This window comes from Phaethon aethereus, assembly GCF_964289735.1.
Source record: "Phaethon aethereus genome assembly, chromosome: 5".
Classification (NCBI taxonomy): domain Eukaryota; kingdom Metazoa; phylum Chordata; class Aves; order Phaethontiformes; family Phaethontidae; genus Phaethon; species Phaethon aethereus.
This window is the reverse complement of record NC_138579.1, coordinates 35,968,547-35,985,380: the sequence shown is the minus strand read 5'-3', so window position 1 is coordinate 35,985,380 and position 16,834 is coordinate 35,968,547. Positions and strand designations below refer to the sequence as shown.

Below are 16,834 nucleotides of genomic sequence, written 5' to 3'. Positions count from 1 at the left end.
ACTTCCATGCCAATATGAGGCAGCCACCTTAACATGTAATGGGAAACATTGCGGAGGTAGACTCAAGACAGAAGAGCTCCAGATTCAGACGATCAAGATCTAAATTCTCAGCATAGGTAGAGCTGCATGTCTACGTACTACTACTTAATGAAAAAATCCTTTTAAAATCCAGATGTCGTTAAGTGCCAACACTAACGAGTTCGTAGCTACTCATAAAAATACTTGCTTGCTACATGTTTCTTTTCTCACCTCTATAGGCTACGTTCTTTAAAATTATTAGAAACTATTTGGCTTGTGTAGACAAAATGAATCTCTAAAGTCAGAAATGTTAAACTTCAACACTTCAAAACCAAATATTTGTAAACAAAAATAAGATTAGTATATAAGATATTAGCATCATTATCTAGGCCTTGTTTCGGAAACAAATATGAAAAAATGCTTACTGCATTTGATACAAATTTCTATTTTGATAACAGACCCTGTAATTGAACATTTCTAGATACTGGATTCTATTTTGCTGGTTTCTAGCTATACTTTCAACAGCTTACAACATTACATGTATATACATAAGTTTCACAATTTCTCATTCCCAGACCAAATCCAGAAACACATAAGCATGTAGTTTTGATGAAACTTTTGAATGCCTTTTCTGCTAAATAGAATCAAAGGCTTTTCTCTAGTCTTGGGAACAAGCAGCATGACCCGAGTATATTCATGTTACAGAGCATGTGGCTCCAGTGCCACCGTGACCCAGTGACAAGATTATTATTCTCTGCGTGCTGTTTTTTCAGAGAAATGATGTAAGCACTGTATTATAGCCCATCAGAATCAATCTTTTCTCCAACTCTAAAGCTGATTTAAAAAGTAAATTATAAATTACGTTTTTGAATGGCAGATTTTTAGAAGAGAACAGTATTTATATTCAGTTTCAGCTTTGCATCTCTCCCTTTACACAATTACCTGCTCTTCAAAAGAAAGATTTTAAACTTTGATTTGTCACTCCTGACTCACCATCCAAAAAAATACTAGTCACTTTTTCCCCCCGCCCCCCTTCAGTAAAAACTTGCTTGGCAAAGGACTGGAGAAGAAAATAGAACAGAGAAGTCTATTAGACTTTTCATTCAAGAATGTAAAATACACCAAAGCCTAAAAAACTATAATCTTGAGCCAGATGTATATTTAACACTACTGCTATCAAGATAGAAGAGAGCTACTGTAAACACAGTAAAAGAGAGCAGCAGGTTAGGAGGGAGCACAATTGTTCCAAGCAGACTGGCTGGAGCCAGATCTAGGAAGGTGAGTATAATAAAGGAGGAAATGTGTAATTATATAAAAGTCTTCACAAAATACCCTTCCATTCCAATGCAGGTCCAAACAACCTGAGCAAACTAGCAGGGAGCATTCCCTCTCCTAAATTAATTCCATGGTGCCACCACTTTGATTTTCCTCTCAGGTAACTAGGATGCTTTTTGTGAACATCTTACATTAAGAGATGTTTTAAATAGCTCGGTACTGCACGAAAATTTTGGAAGTTCTACACGTAGCCCGAAGCTGGTTCTTAAAAGGGCTGATAGCAATCTAACTCTCAGGTATACCTGAGAAACGATGAGAAACCCTCCCAACAAGGAACTTCAGTATTTTGATGTTCAGTCCCAAAGTATTTATACAGCTGACTTACAGATTGAGATCTATCGTCCTAGTGCCCACATCTCCTATAAAATATGTGGAGAGATCTGGCACACTGGGATGGAATTGCAATGTCCTGTCAGAAGCAGTACTCGGAGAAGTAGCAACTGAAGCTAGTTTGCAAGAAACAGTAAGAGAAGAGATAAAAGATCCCTCATTCTTTTTGAATATAACCGTTTAAGAGGCATCTAGAAGATACCTCCGTCAAATACCTCACCTATGGATTTCAAGTTGCTTTGGAATAAATTCCACCTTTCTACTGAGACATAGGTTGAATAGTAACACTGGCATTATGATTCCCATATATCTTAGGTAAAAGCCATAGATCTGAATTCCATTTGCTCTCTAACCCGAGATATTTCAAAACCAATGCTTCCCTGTGTCCCACGTTATATGTTTTCCAGAATAACGGTATTTCTGCACCTCTTCTGGAAGCTGAGCCTCTTCACAAAAGAAAGACTTACTGGCCAGAGGAATAAAAATGTAAGCTAGTTATAAAGGTATTTTAATGTGACTTGGAGTGGGAGAAGACTCCATTTGTAAGGATTACTTTCTTTTTTAATCCACAGAAGTATTTTTAGAAATGGCTGCATATACCTTGCAAAAAAGCGAGTGAATTGGAAATCGTGGTCCAGTTGACCGAGCCATAATGACTTCTGGTTAATACAATAGATTAAACATCCCTGAAGGCACACGTGCTCAAAGTCTGAATAACGGAAACATTCAAAATGGTTTAGGAAGCTTCTTTTAAAACAATATTGCTACTTTCTCTTTGCAAATACAATGGCAGAGCAACCAACTGAACAGCATACAACTAACTTCAAAGATTACTCAGGTATATACAGATTTACACACTGAGGCCATATTAAAATGAGATTAGAGCAATGTCTGAGCACAGAAACAGCAGATTCAGTATAAAACTCTTACTCAAAATCAGAAGATGATCAAAATATTTGGCCCCTACTCAATAGCAAACACAATGAACCCATAAAAACTTCCACTTCTACTTCATTTTTGTAGAAAAAATAAAAATAGCATTTTATGTCACTGAAGTAATCTTCAACAGTCCTTTTCAGGGTTGCCTCTTTGAGAAAACAGCCCTCTCCACTCTTTCAGCTGGAACAGACAATTATATTTCAACTTTTTGGTGGTGTTTTTCTTTTACTCTTCTTTGTATTATGAAATAGAATAGTCACCTGTCAATTCTATTTGGATTAAAACTCAACTGTTTGGCTTCATTAAAGAAAAGCTTAAAGATTGTGCTTAGAAAGTGAATGCACAGGAATACCCGAAGAACAAAACTATTAACTATTGGAAGTATAAGGATCAGAACAGTTTTAGAATCAGTGACTGGATCCCTGTCCAACAGAATTTCTCTTCCATTCCCTGCTACAGTCCTTCTGAAAAAGTGCCATGACCTAACGATGTCCTCACATACCTTAGTGTAGCATCTTGTTTCTTTTATGCTAACAGGGGACTTACAGCATACCGTGCAACTCTCTTGTTAATTCATTACACATTAGCTGCTGCTTGTAAGTGCATTATTTGAAGTCTGAGGAAATACATGCACACAGAGCTTCCTTTTACTCTGTTACCAAAGCATCACTGGCTCTACAGTATTCTTCCTTACAGGCTAATTCTATATTTGTTAGTCCCCTGAGCTTTATTCAATATACATTGGATAGATGTTCCTCCCAGCTGCATTTCTTCCATCTTCTATTCTGTGTTTTTGAGGGGCTGACTTCTAACAGCAACTTTGTAAAACGGCAGTAAGATCAAAATCTGCCCTGACAGACCAGTAGGTCACATTTGGGGGTAGGAGATGGGGGGCAGATGGACACAGGACGGGACATGCACAACAAAATGAAAACAAAACAAAACAACTCATTCAGGACAATAAAAGGTTGGAAAACAGATTCATACTAACGTGAGCTTGATTTTGGACAAGAAGAGGAGCAAGGACATTTAAGCCTTCTACCAGAAGTGGAAATGAAACAAGGCTTGCCCAGGGGAAGCAGGAGAGAGCGCAAACAGATCAGGATGCTGATGGCTGCGATATTTTCATATACATGTTGGAGAAACATTAAACCAGCTGTTAGTTCTGAGCTTTTTATTACCCTCAGATTCCACAGGCAAGCTGTGAATGTCAAAAGTATTAAGAGAAAATTGTCAAGTATTTCTAAATGCAATTAAGCTCCTCAAAAACAGCCTCAATAAGGCTAAAAAAAGTTCTAAAGGGAACTACTGCAAAGTGAGGAAGGAACTGCAGGTGCACATAACTGTGCGGGAACACAGGGTACTCTGCTAAGAGCACTACGCCTCGCTGAAACAACTGAGTCAGCAGAATTTCTATTTATATGCTCTCTTCCTACAGCAGTCATAGCCAAGGCAGAAAACTCAGCAGTCCTGCCTCAAGGGAGAAATTGGTCTGCTTGAGAAAGAATCAGCAGTATGGTATAAGAAGTAATTCTACCCTTTAAGCTTACATAGGAGTTGTAAGTTATTGGCAGAAAAGAGTAAGTTCTCGATAAAGTCATTAAGATGGAGGTTTTGTGCTTTCCTCACTTTTCTTTGTTTCCACTGTAAGACATCCCCCCTTCAGGAACCTCTTTGGCACACAAGGAACCAAGCAAGCCTTGGTAAGACAATTTTGTCTTCCATAGGTCCGCATGTAGAAACGGCTGAGATCCTACAGCACTGTTTTCCTTTTGTGATGCTGACTTTTGTGATGCTATTTAAGTCAAGTTTATTACTGGTATTTTATTTAATGTAGCTGATAAACCAGATCAATTCTTGGACCTGTCAGCTTTATGCTTTCTTCCAATACGAAAGTTCTTTTCATGTAAAATGGCTACTTTTTGTCATATCCAAATTCCACAACTATCTGAATCATTACCGAGAAATCCCTTCAGACTTTGTGTTTTTAACAAGTTATCTCATTTTCTAACACTTCTATTAAACACAGTATCATTGGTGTATAAACAGGTTAACAAGAGAATTTAACCCTCCATTGGAAAAAAAAACCTGAATAGCAAAATGTTTCCCCAAATGGATGGAAATCCGCAATGAAAAAAATATGTTTTAAAGTTTCTAGAAGACCAACGTGCTGAATTCTAGAAATGCATGACATTACACCTAAAACAAACAATTGGCTCTTTATGTATATAATCATTGATATGGATAAAAGCTCAGCAACAGCATTAGACTGAAATTATACATTTACTTTCTAGTCTACAAGCAACAATAAGCAAACACCTATTTTTAGGTCCTATGTAGTTTTAACAGGTACACTAAACGGATGTAAATTGTTACCGTTTTATCCCTGAGTCGTTCTCCATGGATAAGAAAATCAGCACAGCTATTCTCTTCCTGGGGAATGACTTTGAAGACTGTGACACAGCTTAGTCCACCCCCTCCAAGTGGTAACCATCCACCACTTGAGTCATCCCGGGTCATCACCACAGCTCGCACTCGTGCATAACTATTACTGGAAGAGATGCAAAAGAAGAAATTAGTTTTCCATAAACACAAATCAGCTAAGCCTAGTAAAAAACCATACCAAACCAACAAACCCACAACCAAGATCACAATAATTAACATTGTGGAGGTTCACTCCTCCTGTAACAGGGACCTAGAAAAAAAACAAACAGTCTAAGACGACCCTCTAAAAAATGTTCCTCTGTACTTTTATGTCTTCATTAGGACTTCTTGGAGCTTACATGTGATTCCTTGTAGAGAAACTTAATCAGACAACATAGTTCCTAAGTCAAAACTGATACTCTTCTAAAAACTTTGCAGTCAGGGATCTAGCTAGAGAGGGCCAGGGGTGGGAAGAGAGTAAAAATCAACTCCTGATTAATTTTAGACTAATCAAGAAGCCAGTCAGCCACCATGAAATTGCACAGAAGAGAGAAGAAGAAAGCAAAAAGAGGTCAGGCCTTCTGCCACTGAAATCTAAACTACAACAGGCTTCTAGACAGAAAACCCGCTCCCCTTCATCCCTCCCTTCTCCCCATGCACATAATCTGTCCTTTGCAAAGGCAGGTCAGGACACACACACTGTGGGGTTCGACAACAGAAACAGTTACAGCTGGTTAAAACCTAATATTTGCAGCATCTACTAGCTGGTTGTCTCCTGTATTCACAGTGTGTGGAAAATTACTTGCATTCTACGATTTAATAGCTTTTTCCACCATTTAGCATTTTTATAAAATAAACAAACAGTTATCACTTCATTACTTAAAAGCCAAACTCCTTTTTCAGAGTCTCAGAAAAAGGGGTTTTGGTGGTCTCTCTCTCTCTCTCTCAGCTTTTATTGATTTCTTTTAAATTCAACGATACATTTTAGCTTCAGTTATGAATTTGCTGCTACATCACCTGGAAAAACACCATGGTTTACCAAGGATGTTATAAGATCCTACATTCGAAGTATGGTTTACTGCATGAATATAATAACCCATGAATGAACATTCCAACACTTTAAAAGTAGTAAGCATCATGATATCTTTTGCAACTTATTTCTGAATGAGGCTTTAAGTACATATACCAGTTAGCATTAGTGATGTCAAATTTAAGGACTGAACAGGAAATACTAGAAAAGGACAAAGTTGTTCCTTCTGTACAAAATTATTTGTGATATAACCATTCACCAAACTGTTGTATTTTAAAGTGATCACTGCTTTATTTTTTTTTTCCCCCAAAAATGTCCCAAAATAACTCAAGGTAGGCTTTTTGCGTAATTAATGTATTATGTTCTCACACACACACACTATTCACACATATGATTCACTTTTTTATATATCTATATATATAAAAAAAACGTAATGGTTTGCAAAATGGGAAATAAACCAAGACTATCCAATTTTAGCTTACGGGCAAGTGAATTTGTTTAGAGACTTTGTTTTGCCCCTCCAAGCAAAAAAACAGCCTCCTCCCCCTAAAACTCATAGTTAAAATGACAGTTCAGTCAATGTTTCTCAGCATTTCTGTACCAACATATTTTCGTAACTCCTCCCACACAGCAGACAAATATAATCCAAGAAAAATCCAATTTTTCATTGTATGCATCTATCAATTACAATATCTGCAAACAAAAATGGCTATATCGATGCTTAATAATATTACTGAAAGTTGAACCATTCATTGGTCTCTATCACTGTATTTCACTCAGAGATAAGTTCAGATTGTAGTTGTACAGTTCAGAGACAGGTAGTCTTTTGTCTCGTTTCTCTCGGGTGAAGGGCCTCTTCTGACAGAAACTGAAGACACCGGGGACTTTCTTCTTAAACAGTAAGAACAGGATGCACCAATTTGTTACACCTACCTTCAAGTGAACCACAGATTTAGCTTTAAAGTTATTCATTCTATAAATTTGTTTGTAAATCTGAATATTAGAGCTTTCTTTTGTATACTAACAGACTGCCGCATGAGTTCAGTTAAGCACCATTTAGGGATACCACCGAACTTCACTTAGGCTACATAAGAAAACTTGAACTACAACAGATTAATTTTTTTTTAAATGAAAGTTTACACTCCACATCCATTTTCTTTTCAAGAATTGCTACGGAGAAGCAAAGATTGAGGATACATAACATACCCTCAATGGCTTAGCTATTGCCATTTGCCAGAAGTTTTCTGTTGGTGTTGGGTTTTTTCCCCCTTCCCTATACTGAGACACCTAGGCTGGTCTAGTTAATAATCTCGTGCTTTGCTTTCATATTTTTTAAACTGTTTTAGATAACATTTATCCTTTCAAATGTTTTAGAAACTACTGTCAAATCCACTGCATTAGTGCAAGAGGCAAAATAAAATATTACCCAACAGGTAATATTTCATGAATAACCTCCAAAATTGAAACAAAACAATTTTTCCAGACAACCACACTGTAAATTAACTAGACAAATTCATTACTGTACTTGCAACAATGCCAAAGACTATGAAGAGATTGCTTAATTCTGGGTTTTTGTTGCTGGTGTTCATTGGTTTTTAATACTGTTTTTTATATTTTAAAGGAACTCACAATTGGTATTGATAGCTATTTTTAGTAACAATACAAGCTGGTTTGCAATTAGCCACAAAGCAGGAGCAGGACTTAAGAGTGATTTCCATTTCCAGAATCCTCTGCAAACAAAATGGCATCTGTCTCTCACACTACTGGTGCTACCGAAACCACCCAGATATCTTATATCTCCAAGCATTATATCCCCATCTACTTTTGGGAATTTCAGAACAAATTGCTAAGCTGCCGGTGTAGTTTAGGTGCGGGAAAAAGGACAGACAAGACTCCAGTGTTTTCTGGCACCACCCCTATAGTCCAACTTTTTAACCTACTCTTGCATGTTTAGCAGCTCTATCAGGAATAAACAAAAGAAAACCAAACAAACAGGGCAATCAGTTGAGCATTGCTCTTGCAAAACCTTTTACTAGAGCTACCACAAGCATGTGAAATGGAGCATGAAGAGCAGCGTTGCAACAGCAGGCCCAAACCTGTTACTCTATCACATCCAACCTTCTCTGAGACCCTCTGATTTTGGTTGTGGCCACTGGAAACTCTTGAGGCAGAGCAAGGCTTACAGGAAAAGCCAAATGGGATTCTGTCCATAGGAGCATGCTGCTTCCCAAGAGCGAGTGCCGAGCATCAGCGAAGACTAGGGACAACCACACCAGAATCCAAGATCAATTCCTAACAACTATGGAAACTGATCTCTCTATCATCTGAGTGCCTCAGGTAAAGAGATGAGAGTACTGTATTCTTATGTGATTACAATGAGTTATAAATTGCGATGAAGCAGGAAAAAAAAAAAGGAAAAAAGGAAGAAAAAAGGTTATCTGCAGTGTGATTTTCCCCTAGTAGTTAAGAGCTACTGAAGAGTACCGCATGTGTCTGAACGGTATACCTATTAAACTTGAAATGAAGTCATTTCAAGATAGCATAGCATATTGTGTAAAGTTTCATTCTAAAAATATTAGCAAATGAAGATGATTCTTGTACCAAAGTCAAAAGCTGGAGTGGGGTGAACTAAGAAGCCTGAGAAAGCAGAAAGGATGGACTACAAACCATAAGTGGACAGGAAAGATATGACTTACCTGCCATCAACTTTATTTTAAGAGCATCAAGCATTAAATTCTGACCACAGGTTTTAAAGGCTCTCTCCTCCGTCCAAAAGCTGTGGGTTTATATTGTTGTAATGCTCTTGGGCCCAAACTGACTTATGACCTGGGTGACCAAACTGTTGTCCAAGCCCAGGAAGCACTCCGCGGACCTCGACAGGCTGGGACCTTCAGGTCAGCAACTAATGAGCAATCCTGCTTTTGGTGACTGGAGGGAAGGACACAATTGTGATTTCATCACTATGGCTTTTTTTGTAAAATAGATTATTTTGGTAAGTTTCTTATGTGTAATATCAAGCCAATTAAAGACACCAAACGTTATTACAACACTTGTCCTTTCTTCCATTAGTGATCCAAAAAAAGAAGGAAGGTTAAGAATTTTCTGCCAGAATATTTTTCCCAGAAAAAGAGAGGAAGAGATGTTGGAGGGGGGAAGCAGCTATCTTGTTGCATTACATTTATTTTAACCCAATTTCAACAGTATGCAAATCTTCCATCTCCTAGATTCGTATTAAGCATTACCATTCTTTTGTATGTATTGCATCTTGCACATTTCTATTTTAATATAGGACTGAAAAATAACAACAGCGATCTCGGAAACGTTTGTTAAGACAACTGAACTGCAACAGCAAGTTTTTAGTACTATAAAGCTACTACCATCACCATCAAGAAACCTGGATCTTCAGAATTACAAACTGAACCATACGAAAAATTGACCCTCTTAGCTTCGGTTAAAATATTTAGCATTACAGTTTCTCTCAAAGCTGGAAAGCACATTTGCAGAAAAGGACCTCAGGTTTCAGGTGGACACCAAGGTGAACATAAGCCAGCAACATGCCCTTGAGACAAACGAGGCCAACCATGTCCTGGCCTGCATTAGGAGAAAAGTTGCCAGCAGATCGAGGGAGGTGATCCTTCCCCTCTACTCAGCACTGGTGAGGGCACAGCTGGAGTGCTGTGTTCACCGCGGAGCTCCCCAGTACAAGAGCAATATGGAGCTACTGGAGGCAGTCCAGCGAAGGCCACCAAGATAATTACGGGACTGAGGCATCTGTCATATGAGGGAAGGCTAAGACAGCTGGGGCCATTTAACCTGGAGAAGACTCAACCTGGGGACATCTTATCAGTGTATATAAATACCTGAAGGGAGGGTGCTAAGAGGATGGAATCAGGCTCTTTTCAGTGGTGCCCAGTGACAGGACCAGAGGCAATGGGCACAAACTGAAACACAGGAGGTCCCATTTGAACATCAGGAACCACTTTTTCCACTGTGAGGGTGCCTGAGCACTGGCACAGGTTGCCCAGAGAGGTTGTGGAGTCTCCATCCTTGGAGATATTCAAAAGCTGCCTGCACAGTCCTGGGTAACCTGCTTTAGTCATCCCTCCGTAAGTAGGGTGGGGTGAACAAGATGACCTCCAGAGGTCCCTTCCAACCTCCATTATTCTGTGATTCCTTCTTTTATTTAATACCATACTTTGAAGCACAGCAACTTCAATAAAATACAACTTTATAAATATAACTAATATGGGTTAATTTATGAGAACTCATGATACTTTGAAGTAAGAGTTGTCACTGTACACAACTGCTATTTAAACACTTCTGACAAGGCTAAGGAAAAAAAAAGGCATTCTGAAAAGTCATCGACACCCACTGCTATGAAATTACACTATCTTTGCTGGCATGCAAGTAATGGCTCCAAGCTGATTTCCGAATGTGAACTGGTCATGGATCAAGGCTCTTTACCTTTGACTGGCACTTTACACACGTACTTTAACCCCTCCAACTTCTGGTGCAATATATTTATGTGTTTGTAGCCTCACCCAAAAAGCATACATGAACCACACTTGGCTTTTTATGGTTCTTACTATCCAAACCACTTAGCAGAAGATTTTACAATTCCCAGCTAGAGAAGTGCTCATGAGTATGTGCATGCCCAGAGTACCAAAAAGTAGTATCAGACAGCTGAGCTAAAGTCTATTTTACTTGCAGATAACTTTAAGTATTAACTCAATTTAGAGAAAAAAAAATTAATTTCACCAGTATCACATGAACATATTGGTACACTGCTGATGATATCAAGCCCTTTGTTACTAATGGTTTAGAGAATGACTGCCACAAAACATTAATGACTTATCTACAACAGAAGGAGATGCAAATATAGCACAAGTACTAAAGAAGATGTAATTTACATCAAGAAAACATATGACAGCATATCCCATTAATTTTTATGAAAAAGAAACTGTTGTATATATTTTTTTTCCCATAATAACAACTACTGCTTTGTACTTTGACAAAAAATCTGAATGGACATTCCTGCTCAAACAAAACAAAACAAAAATCTACTTACAGAAACCTGAACTACCAAGCAAAATGGCTTGAACCCAAAATGGCAGAAGGAAAAAGCTATGTGCGAAACTGTATTACGTAAGGAGGGGATAACTGGTATCCTGAAAAAGCCAAAACTACTTTATTACACAATTATTATTTAGCAGGAGAGGCTTGTAAAACAAGGTGTTTGACAGTGCACCTACAACTCAAAAGGGAAAATGAGACACAAATAAACAAGTGCCCAGCATGGGAAACTGTCAAAACAGTATATTGCTGTTATGAAGTGTTCTCCTGGACACAACACCAGAAAAAAAAGATTAAAAACAGCCGCACTAGAACCACATTCCTATTTGAATACAGACAACTTAAAATTTCTGGCCATGCAAAGTAACAATGCTGCAAATAAGAATGGCTACTATTGCAAGAGCTTTTGCAAAGCATAACAGCACATGAAGAATGAAGAAGCTGTTAAAGATTTGAAAACCATGAAAATTACAAAGTAGGTATTTGACAGTTGCGTGAATAACTTTTTAGCCGTGCTCCCCAGCACCTCCTCCTCTTTAATAATTGTAGCTAGTTTCTATTACTTCTGTATGTCACCCATGAGGATTGGTTAAATGAAGTAGTATTTTAGCAGTTTAAAGGAGATCACGACAGATACTTGGGTTCCACCTCTTTTAAAGAAACTGCCTTCTGGAAGCCTAAGTTTTCATAACAGTATGGATTTCGTAACACCATCCGGTCAAGGCGTATTACTTATCAAATACACAAGCAAATAAAAAACCCGGACAAATTTTTTTTTCTTTCTACCCTTCCCCGCAGAGTTAAAAAGAACCAAAGTAACATTCAGATATGGGTCCACAGGCACTGGATACATGGAGCAGAACTAAAAGAATAGTATATAGCATGTAGTACCCCTTTGTAAGAGTTGGTGAGATGAGCCAGACATGGAAGATGCTTTTTAATGACTTCCATAGCTTCCTGCTTAACAACAGAGGACTGCTGGTACCAGGGATTCCTGGATTAAATTCCACCCAGTTTTATTTAGGCAGATGGGATAACAGAATTGAGCTGTCAGATCCTGCTACTCATATGCCCCCCAAGTTTAATGGGCTTCCTCCAGAAAACCCTAAATTTGCTTCATTTTTACAAGCTGACAGCCACGAACTCCAGAAATATCCACTCTTCATCCCAGCCCAGCTTGTCCTTTCTCTATATAGTCTCATAGTTTTTTCTTCCTCCTTACCCCAGAATTTCTGAAGATCCAGAGGAATATCTTCACTCCATTTATAGCACAGAACTGTCTGTACCTCTTCTAATTTTGTGAAATCATTACTTGTTTCTTATCAAGTAGCAATCAAGCTACAGGGTACCGATGCCATGTATTAATTGTGACTTGCTCACCATGGAAACATGCAGATAAAGATGAAAAAGCCCACAAATAAAACAAGAGAATGAGTTAATTTTCTTATCTAAAAAAGTTACCATTTGTTTCCAAACTTGCAAAAATGGAGGCATATCTAAAGAAATGATGGAAGACAAGCTTTTAATTTTCTCCGGCACTTCAGCAAACTTAGGACAAGCACAAATTTGTAGCCTAAGGCAGATTCCACTGAAACTAAGACAGGCTGACACTTCCAATAAACATCCATCCAGTCTAGAAGGCATTTTTTGTTTTTAAATGAAGCTTACAGATTCAGTTGTGCCTTTTATTTTCCTTGGAATCACAATGATTACTACAGTTTATGATACATAATTTCAGGAAAGTTTTTCAGGTAATAGCTATATCTGAGCAAGCCAGAATTCTCTCTTCTCTCAGGGCCATTTTCCTCCAGTCATATATTCACAAGTTCCTGAGCTTCACTCAAGTATGCAAGTACAATTAGATCACCCTCATAGTCATAACTATTCGTCATCTAGACATCAAGATTTAAGGATGGCAGGACTCTGGAGACCTTGTCAACAGGAGATATGAATGTATTAATCAACAAGTCATTTTGTAATGAAGTTCTTGACCACTAAAATAAGATGAAGGTAACTAATACATTGAAAAAAGGCTATAGTAAGATTCCTTATGAACACTTTTAGCTACTCTAAGAAGGTATGACAGGCTGTACTGAAAGTGTTACTTTCAAACAAGCACCTGTGTACCTTTTATTTCACTGCTCTTTGCATTTAAGAATAGTGCTCCACCAATGTCCAAAAAGTTACTATTCTCCTCCTAACATACCTAAGAACTTACTGAGCAAAAATAAAGGCCAAACGAAGTAGAACCTGCTATAGTTTCTCTAGAACACCAGAAAACATTGGCTCAGACTTTATGTTTACTATGTCTGAATTTCTTTCAGCTTGTCCTGGACTATACACTCTTTGGGACAGGGAGCATCTGTAATGAGCATAATTCAATAAAGACCTAAGTGCATGTTGGTATATAGAGCTTAGCTGGTGAGCTGCTACATACTCTTAGTCTTTTGGCAAAAAAATTTATGGGGGGAAAAAAAAAAAAAAATCATCGGTCCCACTGACTTTAGACTTTACTCACCTCATGCAACACTTTGTGGCAACACTTTGTGTTAGGTAGGCAACCACAAAATTTAAATTTTAGTTTTATGACATTAAATAAAATTTATAAAAGGTCCAGATTGTTCCTGGCATGCACTTCCCACTCAGCCTGCACAGAAAAGGAACAGAACCTGAAACCAAATAAGGCATAGCCACACTTATAAAAATAATCTTTCTTTAACTGTCTTGCTGAGCTGTGAGACTGTTAATGTTGTACATGAAATAGCATTTTAAAACTATGTGAATTAAAACTGCAGTATCATTAGTTGATATTGTTAAATCTAAAGCTTGTCTCAATATTTACATATTTACATATTTACATGGACATAGCTTTTCAAGGACTTTAGCCTCCCCATATGAAAGTGATCTCGCAAAGTAAATTATATTCTAGGAAAATCCCTAATGCTAAATTGTTCTTTTTAACATAATAAGAAAATAACAAACATCCAAAAGAATGTTTCAAACACACACAAATGGACAAATCATAAATGCCCACACTAACAAAACAGAAAGACTACAAGCCAAACTGCAAAATGCTTAACAACTAGCACCAAAATCAGAGTAAAAAAGAAAATCTGAATGAGCCTTAAGGAAGACAGGTTGTGAACTTACAGATCTATTTTAAAGGTCTATGTTCAGTGACTGAAAGGAAGTTATCATTCCCTTGCTATGCAGCACCCCACTTTGTGGTTTGAATCAGTCTTTTTATAGTTTTAACAAACCAGGAATATTTGTGATAGAGGAAATAAACTGAGACACACAAGTGAAAGACAAATGCAAAGACTTCTGTTACAATAATCCATCAAAGGAGAAGAAACAAAAGATTAACAAGATGATACAAAATGTTTTAGTAGTATGCCCTTCATATTTGAAATACGTCAGCATGAACAATGTGACTTACATAGTCAATATATAAGTGTATGATCTATGTTTGATAATCTCAGTAATAATTAGCATCCTAGCCAGTCTCAAGTATAGAAATAAGTGATTCACAAGTCCTAAGGTCAGAGTACATAGGAATGTTAATAATGCATCAAAAAAGTGTAACTAAGCCTTGTGTAACTACATTCCCTGCTCTAACCACTGCTAAAGTAATACTTTTCACAAGTTTCTACAAAAAACTGTAAGGAATACATGGGTCATGCATGTACATAAGAGTAAAACAGAACACTGAAAGGCCTCTCAGTTCGAAAGAAAGATTATTTAAGTTGTATTATATACTGCTGTTCCAGGAGAAAAATTTAGAAACTTGTAACCAACTGCACAGAAAAAGAGTAAGTATACATGCATTCCCCCCTGCCAATATGTAACAAAGTAAGAATACATTCACACTTTGTAGGTATTAGCTAGTCATGAGAATTCCTGCAACAATAAATTTCTCAGTCTACTCAGCAACTGAAAAGGGATCCACCAGCTACATTTTCCTTGTTTTGGCAACGACAGAGTCCTAAACAAAAAATTACAACACTGAGATCACGAGATGATTTAGTGTTATGATTACATCTCGTTGCTTCCTCTTTGGACTTTTCAAAACCATTAATACCATTAGAAGTTATGGTTCTGGGGTGGGACTTCACCATAAGGAGGAAGTTCTGAAAAGGGTGCTGGAGATAGCGAAGTCAAACTGCACAAAATATATATAACTAGAATATCAAGTAAGCAAGTGCAACATGACACAATGCAAGTGCAAAACAGTTTTTGGACAATAGATTCCAAGCAAGGAGTAAAAGAAAGGTCTGTCTGCTCCAGTCAGTCTATGAGACAAAAGTGTCATGTAGGAACAACTAGGCAGATTTTTTTTTTTTTCTTTTGGTGCACCTCAGACATCTATGTTGCAGTTTTACCAGACAAAACAGATTGCTATCCACCCTAAATATGTTTTAAGGAGCTATATGCCACTTGTATTACACAGAATATGGTATAATAAAATAGTTTATAAAATACAGTATAGAGTACAAAACTCAAAAATCTTACTAAGTCCATGAGATACACATTGAACCGTTCCACAAATATTTGTGTTCTTGTATTTAATGGCACTGAAAATGAATCCTGACTGCATAATTGAAGAAATACAAACAGAAAATTAAGTATCTCTGCTTAGAGAGACAGAAGACGACATTATATATTCAATAACTACAAGGAAAAATTAAACTGGTGAAATGGACAAATAGGTGTCAATGGTGAAGATCAAACTCAAGAAACAGGAAGTTAAATTTGGCTGTTTCATTTGTACCCATGTGTTTTGTTATGGACTTTTATTCCAGCAACAGAAGGACCTTCTCTATTCATATCCCAAGCACAGGGCCTACTATTAAAATGGTAATTACAAAGAATTTTCACTTACTATAAATAAAGATGAATTTTGAGAACTTTTATCTGCAATGAGACTGTCCAAATAATCCCATTAAACCAGAAGTCATTAACTGCTTTATTAGCTAAAGAAAGGCAATCAGTATTTTATTATGCATCCTGAAAAGCAAGGTCAAAAGACTAATAACATATTACAAGTAACTTCTTTAGCTAACAAATAATCTCAAATTTTTGAGACAAAATTTTCACTATTTAGGAATTTAAGCAATTAAAAATTTGGGGAATTTAAGTAATTAGAATACTGTCTGTATCATAAAAGTTCATCTGACAGAATTCTGTAGACTGTTCACAGCCCAATATTGGGAACGCATTCATCACATGTAAGCTTTACAAACATGATGTACAATAGTGTCTTTGAGGGCCCTGTTTCTTGAATTTGGTTGCTCAAACATCAAAAAGTTATTGTGTTTGAAGAGAAGAAAGAATATTCCCTAGTCATGCAGTAATTCCTAGACAGAATTAATTTGCCTGTAATTTTTATCCATTCATCCCACTGGTATTAAAGAATATTATTATTTTTAAAAACTTATTGACTAAAAGAAAAATCAAGAAAGAAGTGATCGTCTGAGTCAAAGGATTCTACAGCCGTCACTCTGCAATTTTAACTACCTGATGACTAAAGTAACTCATCCTCGTTTTCTTCATCCATATGTTGATTGCGAAGTGTTGTGTGACTGGTACTCAACATAACCATCTATTTGAGGCATTTTCACAAAAGACTGAATAAAACACCAATATTGACTATTCCACATAAAAAGCTGATGTTTAAAGAAAAAC

General features: G+C 37.1%; 1 protein-coding gene across 1 annotated transcript in view; it reads right to left on the bottom strand.

Moving 5' to 3' along the window:
* Window positions 1-16,834, bottom strand: part of SPRED1 (sprouty related EVH1 domain containing 1) — a gene marked incomplete at both ends in the record, with an annotated part of 58,771 nt that overhangs the window by 18,062 nt on the left and 23,875 nt on the right. The window contains one exon of the mRNA XM_082000100.1: window positions 4,999-5,173. Coding sequence (XP_081856226.1) covers window positions 4,999-5,173 — 175 coding nt within the window. The remainder of the gene's footprint in view (window positions 1-4,998; window positions 5,174-16,834) is intronic.